At 34.5% G+C, this 14,553-nt stretch overlaps 1 protein-coding gene across 1 annotated transcript; it reads left to right on the top strand.

Annotated features, from left to right (window-relative positions):
• The first annotated feature begins 204 nt into the window (after window positions 1-204).
• Window positions 205-12,563, top strand: LOC133335569 (allatostatin-A). The gene is made up of 4 exons (XM_061543878.1): window positions 205-241; window positions 318-478; window positions 11,946-12,384; window positions 12,457-12,563. Exons 1-4 carry the CDS (start codon window positions 205-207, stop codon window positions 12,555-12,557), a joined length of 738 nt encoding a protein of 245 aa, XP_061399862.1. The 3' UTR covers window positions 12,558-12,563.
• The last annotated feature ends 1,990 nt before the right edge of the window (window positions 12,564-14,553 follow it).

The following is a 14,553-nucleotide window of genomic DNA, read 5'->3' as shown; positions in this document are numbered from 1 at the left end:
ACCCCTGAAGGTGTTTTATAGAAGACCAGGAGGCCTTCTTATAGTAGACCAGAAGGTGTTCTTATGGAGGACCGGAAGTACTTCTTATAGACGACCAGAAGTATTTTTTATAGAATACTAAAATTACTTTTTTTATAAAATACGGAAAATTTGCCATATTTTTGGAAAAACCCTAATACACATTTCCATTTTGAACTCCAAAACATGATACTGTCCTACTTCCCCAATGTCCTATCTCCATGTAAGATTTATAGCACCGCACATTTTTAAATCCAAATAAAATCTCTTTAGAGTTACTTCAACGCATTGTGCAACAGCAACACAGTCAACAACAACAACGACGCAATGTAAAGCTTTGCAACACACATATTCCCAGAGTCCTAGAGGAAATCACAAACAACAACAACAAATACCAGTACTAAAAGCGAACATACCCAGGTTCTCATGTGTGCCTCCAATGAGCCATGTGTGCCGTGAGGTGAGTGTATCTGTGTGTCGGTGCACCCACTTGACATTATAAAATTTATTGTCGGCGACAGTTTATGCTCAACTGAAGTTTATGACTTGTAAACATTAGATTGAAATACACTGGCTGTCAAGCACACACACAAACACCCGTTCACACTTGGTGATGGAGCTTTTTTGTTTCTCTCGAAATGTTAAATTCAGGTGGAACAGTTCACGCGGTTTTCCCCATTGCCTTCCTTAATCGTCGGTAATAATATGCGGAAAATCATTTTGTCAATTGTTGCTGATAACAAAAAATAATATTGAAATTTGTTATTATTTATGACAATATTGTGGGGAGATGTATTATTTACAACAGACAAACCCTACACCCCATTGTCCATTGTAAATAATTTGTAGCGTTAAGTTGTTCCCATTACACGTGACATAATTGAGTCTGAATTGCATGTGGATTAAAAAACATTCGCTCATTTTTTATTTTAATTTGCTGAGGATTTAGCTGGACGCCCGCCCTGCAGCACGTTGTCATTCTGTGTACTTAAATATGCATAGCCAGTAAAAATGAGATTATACTCGATGACAGAATTTCTGTGTCTCAAGGGTATTTTATTTATTTTGGCTGCTGTGCGAAATGTCGGGTCGGGTCAGTTTAAATGGAACAGAGTAAGCAATGGAAAATTTGAACAAAATGTGTAATATTTTTTAAAAATGGGGAATGTGTGAAAAATATTTAAATATTTAAATATTGCAAAAAAATATTTTCGGAACGAAAAAAGTGGCCGGATTTATTTTTGGTTTCTAATAGGAAACAAAAAATTCTTTTTAGGAGAGGCAAACATTTATTCTTATTAAAAACCAGAAGTTCTATGTATTTAAGACCAGATGGCATTCTTATAGGAAAGCTTGAAGAACCCTCAATGCAGGTCCTCTTGGTGAAGTTTTTATACCCTCAATCGTGGGTTTCTTTACTTTTAAGATTTGTGGAAAATTAGAAGTTCTTATATTAGAATACCAAACAGTCTTCTTATAGAAGGCTCGCAATACATTTACATGAGGATCTTCTTATAGAAAATCACTAAAAGATATTCTTCTAGAAGAACAGAAGTTAAAAAAAATCACAATGTCCACAATGTGAGGAGATCCAAAAGATTTATTAAAGAAGGCTCAAAATAATTTTAATGGTACTCCAGAAGGTCCTCTTAAGGAACACCATAAGGATAACTTTCATAAGGCCAGAAGAAGATATTTTACTGAAGACTGGAAGATAATTAAGAAGAGCACAAGGCCCGCTTATAGAAGACCAGAAGGTCATTTGTAGAAGACATGGAGATCGTTTGTAGAAGACCTGGAGATCTATTTGTCTTTTAGAAGACCTGGAGATGTTAATAGAGAAGACAATGATGTGTTTTTATAGAATTATTGGAAGCCTTCTTATAGAAAACCACTGGACTTCTTAAAGAAGGCTAAAAATGGCTGGTAGACCAGAAGGTTGTTATATAGAATACCAAAAGGACAACTTTTCAACTTTTGTAGAATATTTATACATTCACGCAATGTCCGATCTTCATCAAAACAGTCATGCGTATTCCATGGTCATACCTTTTTTTGTGTGTAAAAATTGGTTGTGTTCGGGTGATAATTGTGGCCTCTAGGACGACCATTAAACAGACAAAATTAAGTTGTTGGTCCATTTTATCCCCTAACCATATGGGTCTTAATTGGCCAGAACCCTCATACATGCCAAATTGTGTGACGATTGGTCCATAACTGTGGCCTGTATCGTGTATATCAATTATAATAGACAGACGAACGTATGCACATACATGTCTAGTTGAGATATGACGATCGGTATACTAAAAAGTGGATCTAGGACCAATGTATATTAAATTTGTCATTCACTGGAGACCCCACAATGTGTATATATTATTGGTCATAATAAAATTCTATGTCGATTCACGCATGGCCCTCTGCATGTCTGTCTATTGAAATGACGATAGAGGTCGTAATATTTTAGGAAGAGTTCTGAAATTTTGCACACACATTGATAGTACTCCTAGAACGATTGGTATTGCAAATGGGATATATCGTTTCAGGTTTTATTACAGGCCCAAATAACGGCAGCTCCACTATTAGCTATTTTAAGAATTTCAATTACCTTTTTCCCACGTATTTTCAGTATGTTCAAGGTCCTATGATAACTTAAGCTTTCTCCTAGCAGCCCTGAATTATTACAGATATTTTGATTGTTACCCTCATAGAGGAGGGTATAAAAAGTTTGGCCGGGCCAAACATAACATCGTTTTTACTTGTTACACCATATTTTCTAAAATACGACAACCCCTTGACACCTGCCGAAGCATAAAATCTAACTCATATTTTGTCTCAATATTAAAACCCTTTTGAAAACGCAAACTCTAAATCTAATAAGTTAGCTAAGAAGTATCCCCTCAACAGTGAACCAGAAATGCTGATTTAACCACATTTGAATTAACCACACAAAACATCGTAAACTTAATGAGTCGAGAAGGTCATAAAACTTTTCCAACTAAATCAGCAAGTCTTTAATGTCAGCGACACAAACGCCACCGCACATGGCCTTTTTGGTGACAACCTGAAACTAATTTCGTTGTTATGGTAAACCGCTGAAGAGGAATCTGCTCCACCTGTATACAGGATTAGCTTTAAGAAAATAATGATATTCCTTCTTAGCTATTTTTTCTTCTCAAAATTAAAATTCCTGGCATTCTTTATGAACGAGATCTTGTGTGCATTTTGTCAGGCTGTGCAGTGCATTTTGCATGGTGGAAACATTTTGGGCACCTGTTCCCGGGTGAATATCTCATAAGGTAAGGCAAAACTTATGGATGATGCTCTTGAAAGAGGTTTAGTATGTTGTGTTTATTAAAAATGTTGCAATATGGAAAGAAACATAGGGAACATGTCAGCTCTTAGATAATATGAAATAAAAAAATATTTATATGTTGAGGGTGATTATATAAAATAATTTTCCAAGGAAGATTACTCAATTGAAATTGAGAAAACAACTATCAAATTTTATAACTCTGTTATAAAAAAAGAAAAAGAACAATTTGAAAAAATATATATTTTGAAATAAATCTTGTGAATTTCATAATAATTTTGACTAATTGTTTTGAGTTAAAGAATAGTCTTCTCATTGTCCACATTATTTTTTCCTCACAAATTAGTTCACTGCAACGTATGAGTAACACCATGAACATCATAAATATTACTCATTCGCATCACGACTGCTTCCTGGATTTGTTACTATAATTTAATTGTTCACTACAATTTATTAAATAATTAAACATTTACAAAAAAATACACATAAAATTACGCTCATTATAAATAAGTTAAATAAGTGTTCGAACAACCTTTACAAATCCACTACGAAGAAACTGTGGAAATTTAGTGGACCCTTGCAATAACAATCAACATTGATTTGAACGTGACATTGTATTAATCGCCAGGGCTATTACACTCACTTCGTTTGGAGGGATACATTTCATGGACTAATTAATTGAATGAAGACCCAACATCACCTCCTGCTCTCTCTGTCTCCAGACTTCATGGTTTATTTACATGGCATTGGTATTAGAATATATATTGTGAGTATATGTGTGTGTGTCGTTTGTTGTTCATTGCCAACGGAACTGATTTAAATATCATTGACCTTCAGTCATCTAGTCCTTTTATATGAGGAAGTAAAATAACAAAAGGGAACAAACGAAAACAACAAGACAAGCCAACTAATAAACATTAAGGTGGCACATTGTTACGACAATCATATCCTTCTTATGTATTTTAATACCTTATATATTTCAATTAAGATATGTGAAAGAGGCTAATTGGTATTTATAGAGCAGTTAGTAGACGTTAAACAGCTGTTGGGTTATGTGCAGAGGAAAGTAGTAGTTAAACAGGAAATTATTTATTAAAGTGTGAACTATAATATAGGGATAGTCAATTGACTTAAATGAAGACACAAATCGATTATAATTGACACAAGGTACCCAAAGCAGTTCTTCTCTACTTTCGAAGTTTTTATTTGAACATTTAAAAAAAATATAAAATACTTTCAAATATGCGTTACTAGCTGTGTGGTGAATATGAAATTATTTGTATTCCATTTACCATAAGGTGAGGGGTACAGTATTTTGGTCACATTTCGATATATTTGTTGGAAACCCCAAAAGCAAAAACATTATAATTAGCAAATGCAGTAGTGATATAGCTTTAAATTATGTACAGATATGATATGTCTGATCATGCTTTCAGTTAGGCCCTATAGAACATACTTTAAATTTGATTATTATTGTCGTAAATATTCTCAATGGTAATTTTGACATGTACTCCTGTTACTGCTCTTCGAAGCATAGGGCTTATAATTTCGTTTATCATTGTTTTTATTCCACCTAAGTAGATGATAGGCTTCTTATAGCATGTCCTAGGTGATGGGGCTGCCTTGAAACAAGACCGCCTTGAATTTGTATACACTACATCACTATGTGGTAAGGGCATTATAGATGTGTGTGGCCACAAAAATTTGTAACACCGCCAGATATTGATTCTAGACCCACATTTTAGTATACCGATCAGTGATCGTCATATCTCGCTAGCTGGGTCGATATAGACATATGTGTCCGTCCATCTGTCCATTACAATTTGCAAACACCACACAGGCCACAGTTATTGATCAACCGTCACGAAATTTTGCATGTAGGACGGGTTCTGGCCAAAGAAGAGCCCTATTGTTTTTGGTAATGATCCGTTAATTTATAGTGGATGAAATGGACAAAAAACTTTATTTTTTGTGGCTTGAACACCACGAAATTTTACACAGAGAAAGTGATCTGACCACGAGGCAAATGGACCCATACTTTTGTGTGAATAATTACAAACTTTGCATTCTATCGCGTATAAATTTACTCTAGAAGGATATATACAGAAGAAGTTGACAGTATATCCAAGCATAGTGGTTGATCTTTAAATTAATACCAATTATATTGGTGTATGTCCTCGTATGTCGAGTTATAACTAAATATTTACAGGGGTCTACATATTCCTATTTTGATTATTATTACCATTACCGCACTATAGGACAGAAATGTGACGCTGACAATGACCCCACCCCAAAAAAAAAAAAACAAAATTCGGAAAATATGTCAGTGTGTAGTTGTGTAGAGTATGTGTAGAGTTGTAGTTGTGTAGAGTATCATATTGTCGGTCCCTTCCGACTATACTGCTTCGATCATTTTATTTATAATGTTGCCATGTTTCCTTTAGTAGCATGTTAGGCTACGGATGGATTTCACCTGGGTTGTGCCTCATTTTGTAAATATTCGAAAACCAATTGGAAAGATTTTTTCCCTCCTCCGCTGAGATCCGAGGTCCATCGATTATCTCAAAGCATAAATATGTATCATAGGTCTATATTATGACTCCCCTTTTTCGGTGTTAATTTTTTTTTTTTTTTTTTTTTGATTTACTTCGAATCTACTGTAATTCTAGAATGACCCTACACAATTTCAAGTGAAAATCTTAAGAACTCTTGAAGATATAACCGATTTATTGTGTCAGCACCAAGGGACGGCAAGAGTGGTTCTCAAACTTTAAACACATTTTTCTCAAAGCGAATGGCGGGCACGATAACTCAAAAAATAAAAATCCAATCGGTCCCAAATTTTGACACGTTTCTCTGGGAGCTCTCGTATGAACTAGGATAAAGCCAATCGGTGAAGATCTTCCTTATTTTTTAACATAGTTTGTGGTCAAAACGAGGCGATTTTCTAGAAAAAAAAAACAAAGTTCCGCCATTCGGTTAATTGTTGTGCGAAGTCAATAATCCTAGTTCATACTAGAGCCAGACAAGTACACTCTCCGTTTGAATTTTCGGATTCCGATGTTCCAGTGAGGAGTTATCATGCTTATCATGTTTCCTTAAAGGACAAGATTTTTTTTTGTAATTAACGAAAAATCCTTCTTTTCGACGGCCGGCAAGATTTCTGATCACTGGAACCTCGGCAGATCTTGACCGATTATATTTATTCCAGTTCATACGATAGCTATATACGCACAGAATAACGTGTGATTTTGAACGTCATATTAGATAAATAATTCTCCAAAATTTTAACCGTTTTGTGAGGAGGGTAACAGTGAAGTTGGACCTATGTAGCCTATATAATTGCACAAAACCTATATTAAATATAAATATTGAAGTCTGCCATGCTTAGACTACACAGGATTTACTATTCGTTTTAAGTAAGTTGACCCTCTGTGGGAAGGTACTAGAAGAAGTTGCCCGGATTAAGAAAATCCCCAATTCTCGATTTGAAATTTTCAATATATTGAAGACTTGTAACTAGTAACTAAATCCACCAATTGATAGGACAGTTCGATCAGGAATCCCTTAAGTAAAACTACCGAGGTGATAATTTTTAATTAATTTTAAATTTTCAGTATAAAAATGGCATGCATGGATGGAATAATAAATGTTTTCAAAAATTTGTTCACCGAAATTGTGAGATTTAAAAGTGGGGTATATATAAAAATTTAATAGGCTAGAGATTCTATTTCGTTGACAACATCTTCCGTTAAAATATGTAAATCTTTGGCATGTATTACAAATTATACCACAAGCCACTTCTACTCCAAACGTTCTGTCAATAAAAAGTCTCTAATATTCCAATAATCCCCCCTTTAACAAATTATCATTGATAGGATAATATTATTGAAAGTTTAAACAAAATACCGAAGATAACTGAATTTATTAATGCCAATTTATGTTGCTTTTCACGCTCCTCTACGACAATGTCAAAGCCGTGTCAAGTGGTTGGAATATTTTGCAATAAAACACTAAAATAAGGGTGCGAAAAATGTGTGCAATTCTTACATGTTTCAACTGGTGGCATGTAAATTAGACATGAAAAAAAGTCCCGCCGATGAAGATGAATGGATTGGGAAAAGGGCGTGTTTTTGTTTTTGCCACAAAACAATTCTAATGTGCTTCATGTTTCACTTCCATTTTTTTAATATATGCGGTGGAAATAACTCAAATTCCAAAGTGCTTAGAAGTACTTTAACTTGTCAGAATGTCAGTTTAGCAGCGAGCGTTATATCCTTTAACAATGAAGAAGGAAAGCAAAAAAAACAGCAACAAAAAAGACGAAGGGTGTTAGCAACATCGAGACTGATAAAAGGGACATTAGCCCAGGATGGATTGCAAAGATGCAGGATTCTGTAGTTAAACAAATATCAATGGATACAACAACAACAAACACCCACCCGTCCAAGACACAAAATTCCAACAGCAAAGAGAAATGAGCAGGCGGCGAGACAAGCATACCAAGAAATTTGTTAATAGTGGCACTTTTCCTTGAGCTGGGGTATCTGCTCGGCAGTATTAAAGATGTGTCACAGCTTTGCTATGCTTACAAGAAATTTATTTATTTTTTTTTTTTTCAAAAAATGTCCCTACATTTTCTCCTTGTCGTAACTAGAGCTTGCTAATATTAACAATCCACCAATGGATATCACATCGCAACCCATAAAATATTTTAAAGAAGGAACAAAAAACAATAAGAACTGTTGACAGCGTAAATACCAAACAAAGTAGATAAAAAATACTTTAATAGCTAATATAGCCTTAAGTCTTCCTTGTGCCCGGTATTTTGAAGAGGTGGTTTTCCGCAAAATAAATTGTGAAGTTTTTTTTTTCTTCAAAGGAAATTACTTCCTTCCTGTTACAAACCAAAGAAACACAATTATTTGTTTGCAATGGTTATTTTTTGTCAAAGCGTTTAAAGGCCAGGGTGAGTTTGATTGAAAAAAAAAAACAAATATATACATATTTCATCACAATTTCGGTTAGAAATAAAAATCTCTAAAGAAATGTAAGAAAATAATGTCTCTAATGAGGATTATATAATTTTTGTTTAAAGATATTTTATTTCTTATTGGACTATTTTTATTTCTGTTGTGTTAAATACTTTTGTTTTCACTAGAAATTCGTTTACGTTATGTTTAATGGACAATGAGTCCATTATCCATTTTCTTTAAAGTCTGGTCACTGTCAAAAAGGGGAGGATGTGCTTTTTTGGTTATGTTTTTATTTTATGGTTTAAATTGTCAATTAATTTGTAAACCAACCAAACAAGCAACCAAAAAACTCAAGGGGAAATTCTTTGGCACGGACTGTCGTTGTAATCTATCAGCCCGAGGACATTATAAACAAGATTAAGAACTTCTTGATTGGTGATGGACGAAATAAATTGTTTGACCTTCTGCGCATATAGAACAATATTTTGGGGAGGGTCAAATAGGTGGAGCTTAATAAAGTTATCTGCTGGAATTTGAAAAGCTAACAATAATATTGATTTAAAGATTGATTGTTATGTGTGGTTAATGCCACATATTTGTGACGTACTCAAAATAATAACTGGATTTCGTTTGTCAAATCAAAGAAGCTTAACAAAGATGACATATGAATTTAAGGATGAAATCAGTTTGATGAAAGTCATATCAGATAATTAATTTTCCAGATTGTGAAGGAGGTAACTGTGATGATGGACCTATATAACCTATATAATTTGACAAATCTATATTCAGTTTAGATCACACACGAATTACTATTCGTTTTATGTATGTTGTCCACCTGTAGAAAGATACCCGGAGAAGTTGCCAGAAGTTGCTTTTTTGTAATTAAAAAATCCTTCAAGCAGGCATGATTCCGACGGCTGAAACATTTAAAAAGATCAGATATTTAAAAAGATCACACGATAAACTGTCACATTGTCTGAATTCTCGTTCAGTATTGAATGGCTCGGAGTGGTCCTTTTCGACTTTAGCTGCTAACCTTGCAGGAATGCCGAACACAGACATGACTTTAAACATCTTCGAGCGCAAAGGGATGTCGAATACGGCTTTATATTCGACGAATAGGTGGAATGACTTGATGTGTTTTTAATGGGTCAGATGGTTAATCTGGTCTATAGTTGATTTGCCGTATTGATATGATCCAATAATATCATTGACCATTGGCTGCAGTCGTTCACACAGCACGCTGGATAACACGTTATATGCGATGGGAAGGAAAATTATTTTTGTATAGTTGACAGACATCGTTTTGTCCCCTTTTAGACATGCATACCTTTAGACTGATTGTACTAATCTGTTGATGCTTCTGACCACCGGTCTTGAATAGTTCGACTTGTAACCCTTGCCACCTGTCGACCTCATCTTGGTTAGGTGGTATACAATATATACCATCATCTCTTATTGGTTCTGCGGCATTTTTTTCACTGCTACTATTTGGTACCAGAAGCTGTGCAAAATGCTCCTTCCAGATCCTCAACACGCTATCTGGATCTGCCACCGGGTTTCTTTCTTCGTCTCTACGGGAGGATGTGCGAAGTCAATCGACTCAATGTTGTTGTCAGATGTTTCTTCATGGAGGCTGAATTTTTCGTCGGTGGGGCCGAACAAATGTTTCACCCCAATTCTAGTAGAAATTTAATGTCATGTCCAGGGCAGCAGTCGTGTGCTGTTTCTAGGCGCTCTTAGAATATGTCTTTGGTCTGCTCATATTCTTCTTTTGCCGGATCATGGGCGCAAATGAGGCTGATTGAGAATAAAATCGCTTTCCTGTAAAGCAATTAATCGGCTTTGTACTACATGAGTACATCCGCCAAAGCAAAAATTGCGTCAGTTCTGAACAAAGTGCGCAAATTCCAAGTGCAGATACGTCGATCATGGTCCTTTATAAGTTTGCGGGAGTCGTCAACATTAGGGGAGTTTGGTTTTCTTTTTCGTTGCTTTCTCATAGGGGGTTTCCGAGTGTGGGCAACTAACCCGACGCTCAATCCATTTTCATAGTTCTTATGGTTGAACTCGCGGCATATATCAGCTCACTATTTCAACGGGCAATTAAAATAGTTACCCCAGGTGACACCGCGGGGAGGTCAATGTCCATGATTGAGATAAAAAAGGGACCAAGATAAGCCTGGGCTTTGTCATGTTAAAGCCAATCAAAGCCACACCTTACGTTACCTCAATTTAATACGCTATGCATAATTCCGTGTAAATAGAAAGAAATATAGGGACTCTGAAGCATCAATTATATAAGATCGGCCGAAAATATATGTGGGAGTTATACCTAAATCTGAATCGATTGCAACGTAACTTAACACACGCTATTCTATTCTTATAGCATGCGTTATTCCAAATTTCTTCTCTATCGGACTTACTTTGGGAGTTTACCTAAAACCGGCCAAATATATATGCATGAGAGCTATATCTAAATCTGAACCGATTTCAACGAAACTTAACACACATCAATCTGGACTCAAAACATGCAACATTTTGTGTAAATCGAATGAAATGTATGGACTTTGGTACACCATTTATATAAAATCTGAAACGACTTCAACGAAACTTAAGACACGTTATTTTTTATTAGGGTATTTTTTCTCAATCGGACTAACTTTGGGAGTTTGGTGGACCATTTACCTAAAATGGGCCGAAAATATATATGGGAGTTATATCTAAATCTTAACCAATTTTAACGAAACTTTACACACTTTATAGTCCCAATTTAGTACGCTACGCAAAAAGTCGTTTCAATCAAACAAACTTTGGGAGTTTGGTTGACCATATACCCAAAATCGTCCGAAAATAAGTGTGGGTGCTATATCTAAATCTGAACTGATTTTTTTCCAATTTGTCTTTGGGTCTAATAAATGAGCTGTGTCAAATTGCATCTGATTCTGTAACACATATCCCAATTATATCTCGAGTCCTTCTACATCTTCTTCGTCCTTATGAACCGTAAACTACTACCACTAGACGAAATTTTTTACCTACACATATTTTACAAAAATGACGCTCATATGTTCATATATAGGACCCTCAAAGACAAGAAATCGAAATTTGTAAATGTGTATTTAATTGCTTCTTTTGCCCGAACCGTGCTCAGAAAACCTTATATCTACAAACACTAAGAACATTTTCGAATTTTTGTAATCCATGACATTTCTCAAAACTTCACAATGTTAATTCTTCTCAATTTATCAAATAAAATTAAATAGTACTAATGACTTTTATTACAAAAATAAGAAAATGGCACTGTAAAATGTCCATAACATTGCAAATATATACTATTTGTTATTCCCCAAATAATGTTGATGGTAATACAGATGTTCCTTGCATATGGTCATCGTAGTTGAGATTAATTTAAGATATTGACCCAAGCATTGTCATGTCAATGGTTATTCAATTTCAAGTGATCGTCAAGCATCATTAAACACACTTGCACACAGACACCCACACACAAAATCAAACCTTCTTCCCCCGAATAACCAAAAATCGCTTTACTAAATACCTTGATGTGTGTTATTTGTTTACTTTCAGCTACACCCACCCCGTAAGAAAAGTCATTCTGTTCTGATTCCCCCACCCCTCAGAACAAAAACATCCTCACAATGAACAAGTGTTTTGTTAGTCTTTTGATGTTGGCCTGTTGTGTGAGTGTGGCCTACAGTGAACACAGCTACAATGAAGACGCCGGCGATAATGGTCCCGCCACAGGCGCAGACAGTGTCAATTCGTTGTTCAATACAAATGTAGATGCCAGTAGTGCCGATACCGATGTGGCTAAGGACAATTTGGACAAACGAGTGGAACGTTATGCCTTCGGTCTGGGCAGACGTGCCTACACCTATACAAATGGCGGTAATGGCATCAAACGTTTGCCAGTCTATAACTTTGGCCTGGGCAAGAGGGCACGTCCTTACTCCTTTGGTTTGGGCAAACGTTTCGATTATGATGATTATGAACAAATGACAGAAAATGCCAATCTAATGGCAGCCAGAGGTATGTTGGCTGGATACGGAACAATGAATGGTATGTTGTAGCTCTTTGAAGAAGAAAAACAATTTTGTTACAACATTTAATTTATTTTTCTCTACTCCGCAGATAACAAGCGCAATCGTCCCTACAGTTTTGGTTTGGGTAAACGTTCCGATGATGGTCAAATGTACTCAAGACCCTATGGTTTTGGTCTGGGACGTCGTTAAACACCATTAGCAAACACCTTTAGACTTTGTTTTGGCCAGTTGAGGAATATTTCAAAGGAAATTCCCCCGAACATATTTTTTTCGTTTTGTTTCCAGCCTAAATTTCCTTTGAAATGTGACTTCAACCAGAGAAGGCCATCACAAGGAAGCAAGCAAGCAACCAACCAATTAACCTGCAACACCCTCTACCAAAAACCACGCATAACTAAAGCAACAATTCGGGAATATTCTAATGGAGATAGTTTCATTTGAAGGGATAACAAACAACAAATCAAAACCAAAGAAAAAATTAAAATAAAAAATGAATTCTAAGGCAGCCAAATATAAGAAAAAATTATTTATAAAAAAATAAATGTTAAAATTAAATAAAAATCTTAAGCAAATAAAAATTTAAAGAATTTATTTTATCTGTTTTTGTTTAATATTAAAAAATAACATTATAAGGTGTAGCCTCCTTATTTAGTGTTTTAGATTGAGTGCCATTTGCAAAATATTCTAATCAACATTCAGCAGAAAATAATTATAAAAAAACAAATCTAAAACTCAATGTCAATGTTTGAAAACAATTATTTAAACAAAAACCAAAAAACATATATTTATATATAAAACACACAAAGAAATGTAACCACACAATTGAAAATCAGACAACAAATATATCTAAACCTAAGTTCAATTAAATTATAAAAAATATATTAATTTTAGCCAAAAACAACTAAATGTGTTATCTGTGTCATTTGAGCAAAAACCAAGAAAATAAATAATAAAAAAAAATTGTCAAGTCGTTTCCGGAGGAAATAATCACATAACACACGATCTGATAAGAAACTGTCCTCATCGTTCGTGCATTCGCGGTTTATTGTCAACAGAGCCAAAACAAAAAATAATCATCAAAGAAGAAAATAATTTAATAATAATAAAAAAGTAAAAATCTTCAAACTAGTCAACAAACTCCCATCATTGAAAGCCGCCCACACTCCACTCCACTTCCTTCCTTACTTTTTTGTCTCTGTACTTTTTTTGCTGTCTCTGCTAAGAAAACTGACTAACATGTCAACGAAAATTAACATCAATAACAAAATAAATTAATTAATTGTAAATAAAATGTTTAACATTCATGTACTATACAACAACAATTATCAAACAAAAAGTAATAAATGAATACAAAATATATATAAAAAACAATGTAAGCAAATAAAATATATTTAAACAAAAAGGTATCAATAAAATATATATTATCTCAATGTTGAATAAATTTATTTTCAAGTAAAGTCGTTTTGAAGGCAACAAACAAAATATTGGATACATAATAGGAAGTATAGGTTCTAAAAGTAACATTTTTATACAGACAAGAAACATCAGTAATCAATGCAATTGAGACGAACGGTCTTAAAATATACTCGCACAGGAAAATGTGCAGCAATTCCAATGGAGACGTTTAGAAAATCGGTCCAATAAAAAATAAAAATAAATATATCTCAACCGATTTTCAGCAATTTTGATAAGGTCCTTGAACAAAAAAAAATGAGCTATGCCAGACAGCATTTTAAACAGCTTTTCTTGTAATACCAAGGTATATTGGATCTAAAACAGTTTATGAGTGTGTTCCATTTCTAACCATTCGAACAGTATTTGTAAATATTTTACATAACGGTCTAAAATAAAACTAAGTTGGTGTGTCATCTAGCGGCGAGTAGTTCAAACTATACAACCTATATGTTTGTCAAACTGTATAAATGTTCGAAATGTAGGTGGCGGTAATAATGGCATTCTAGGAGTATTTTAAAATTTGTAAACTCGAATCTTAAGGGGACCCCCCATTCTCGGTGTCAAAATTTTTTTTGATTTAATTCGAATCTACTCTAATTCTAGAATGTCTCTACAAAATTTCAAGTGAAAATCTCAAGAACCCTTAAAGATATAGCCGATTTATTGTGTTAGCATCAAGTGACGGCAAAGGGCTTCTCAAACTTTAAACGCGTTTTTCTCAAAACGAATG

Source organism: Musca vetustissima, unplaced genomic scaffold (assembly GCF_032173495.1).
Source record: "Musca vetustissima isolate MV318-11 ecotype Yass unplaced genomic scaffold, APGP_CSIRO_Mvet_v1 utg15158, whole genome shotgun sequence".
Lineage (NCBI taxonomy): Eukaryota > Metazoa > Arthropoda > Insecta > Diptera > Muscidae > Musca > Musca vetustissima.
Note: the sequence above shows the minus strand (reverse complement) of the source record. Positions and strands in the feature narration are given on the sequence as shown.

Bases quoted from the DNA above. Each gene is read 5' to 3' on its own strand.
- LOC133335569 (XM_061543878.1), top strand. From the start codon at position 205: ATGATACTGTCCTACTTCCCCAATGTCCTATCTCCAT. The intron at 479-11,945 runs GTGAGTGTATCT...CCCACCCCTCAG, and splicing joins TGAGCCATGTGTGCCGTGAG to AACAAAAACATCCTCACAAT. The intron at 12,385-12,456 runs GTATGTTGTAGC...TCTACTCCGCAG, and splicing joins TGGATACGGAACAATGAATG to ATAACAAGCGCAATCGTCCC.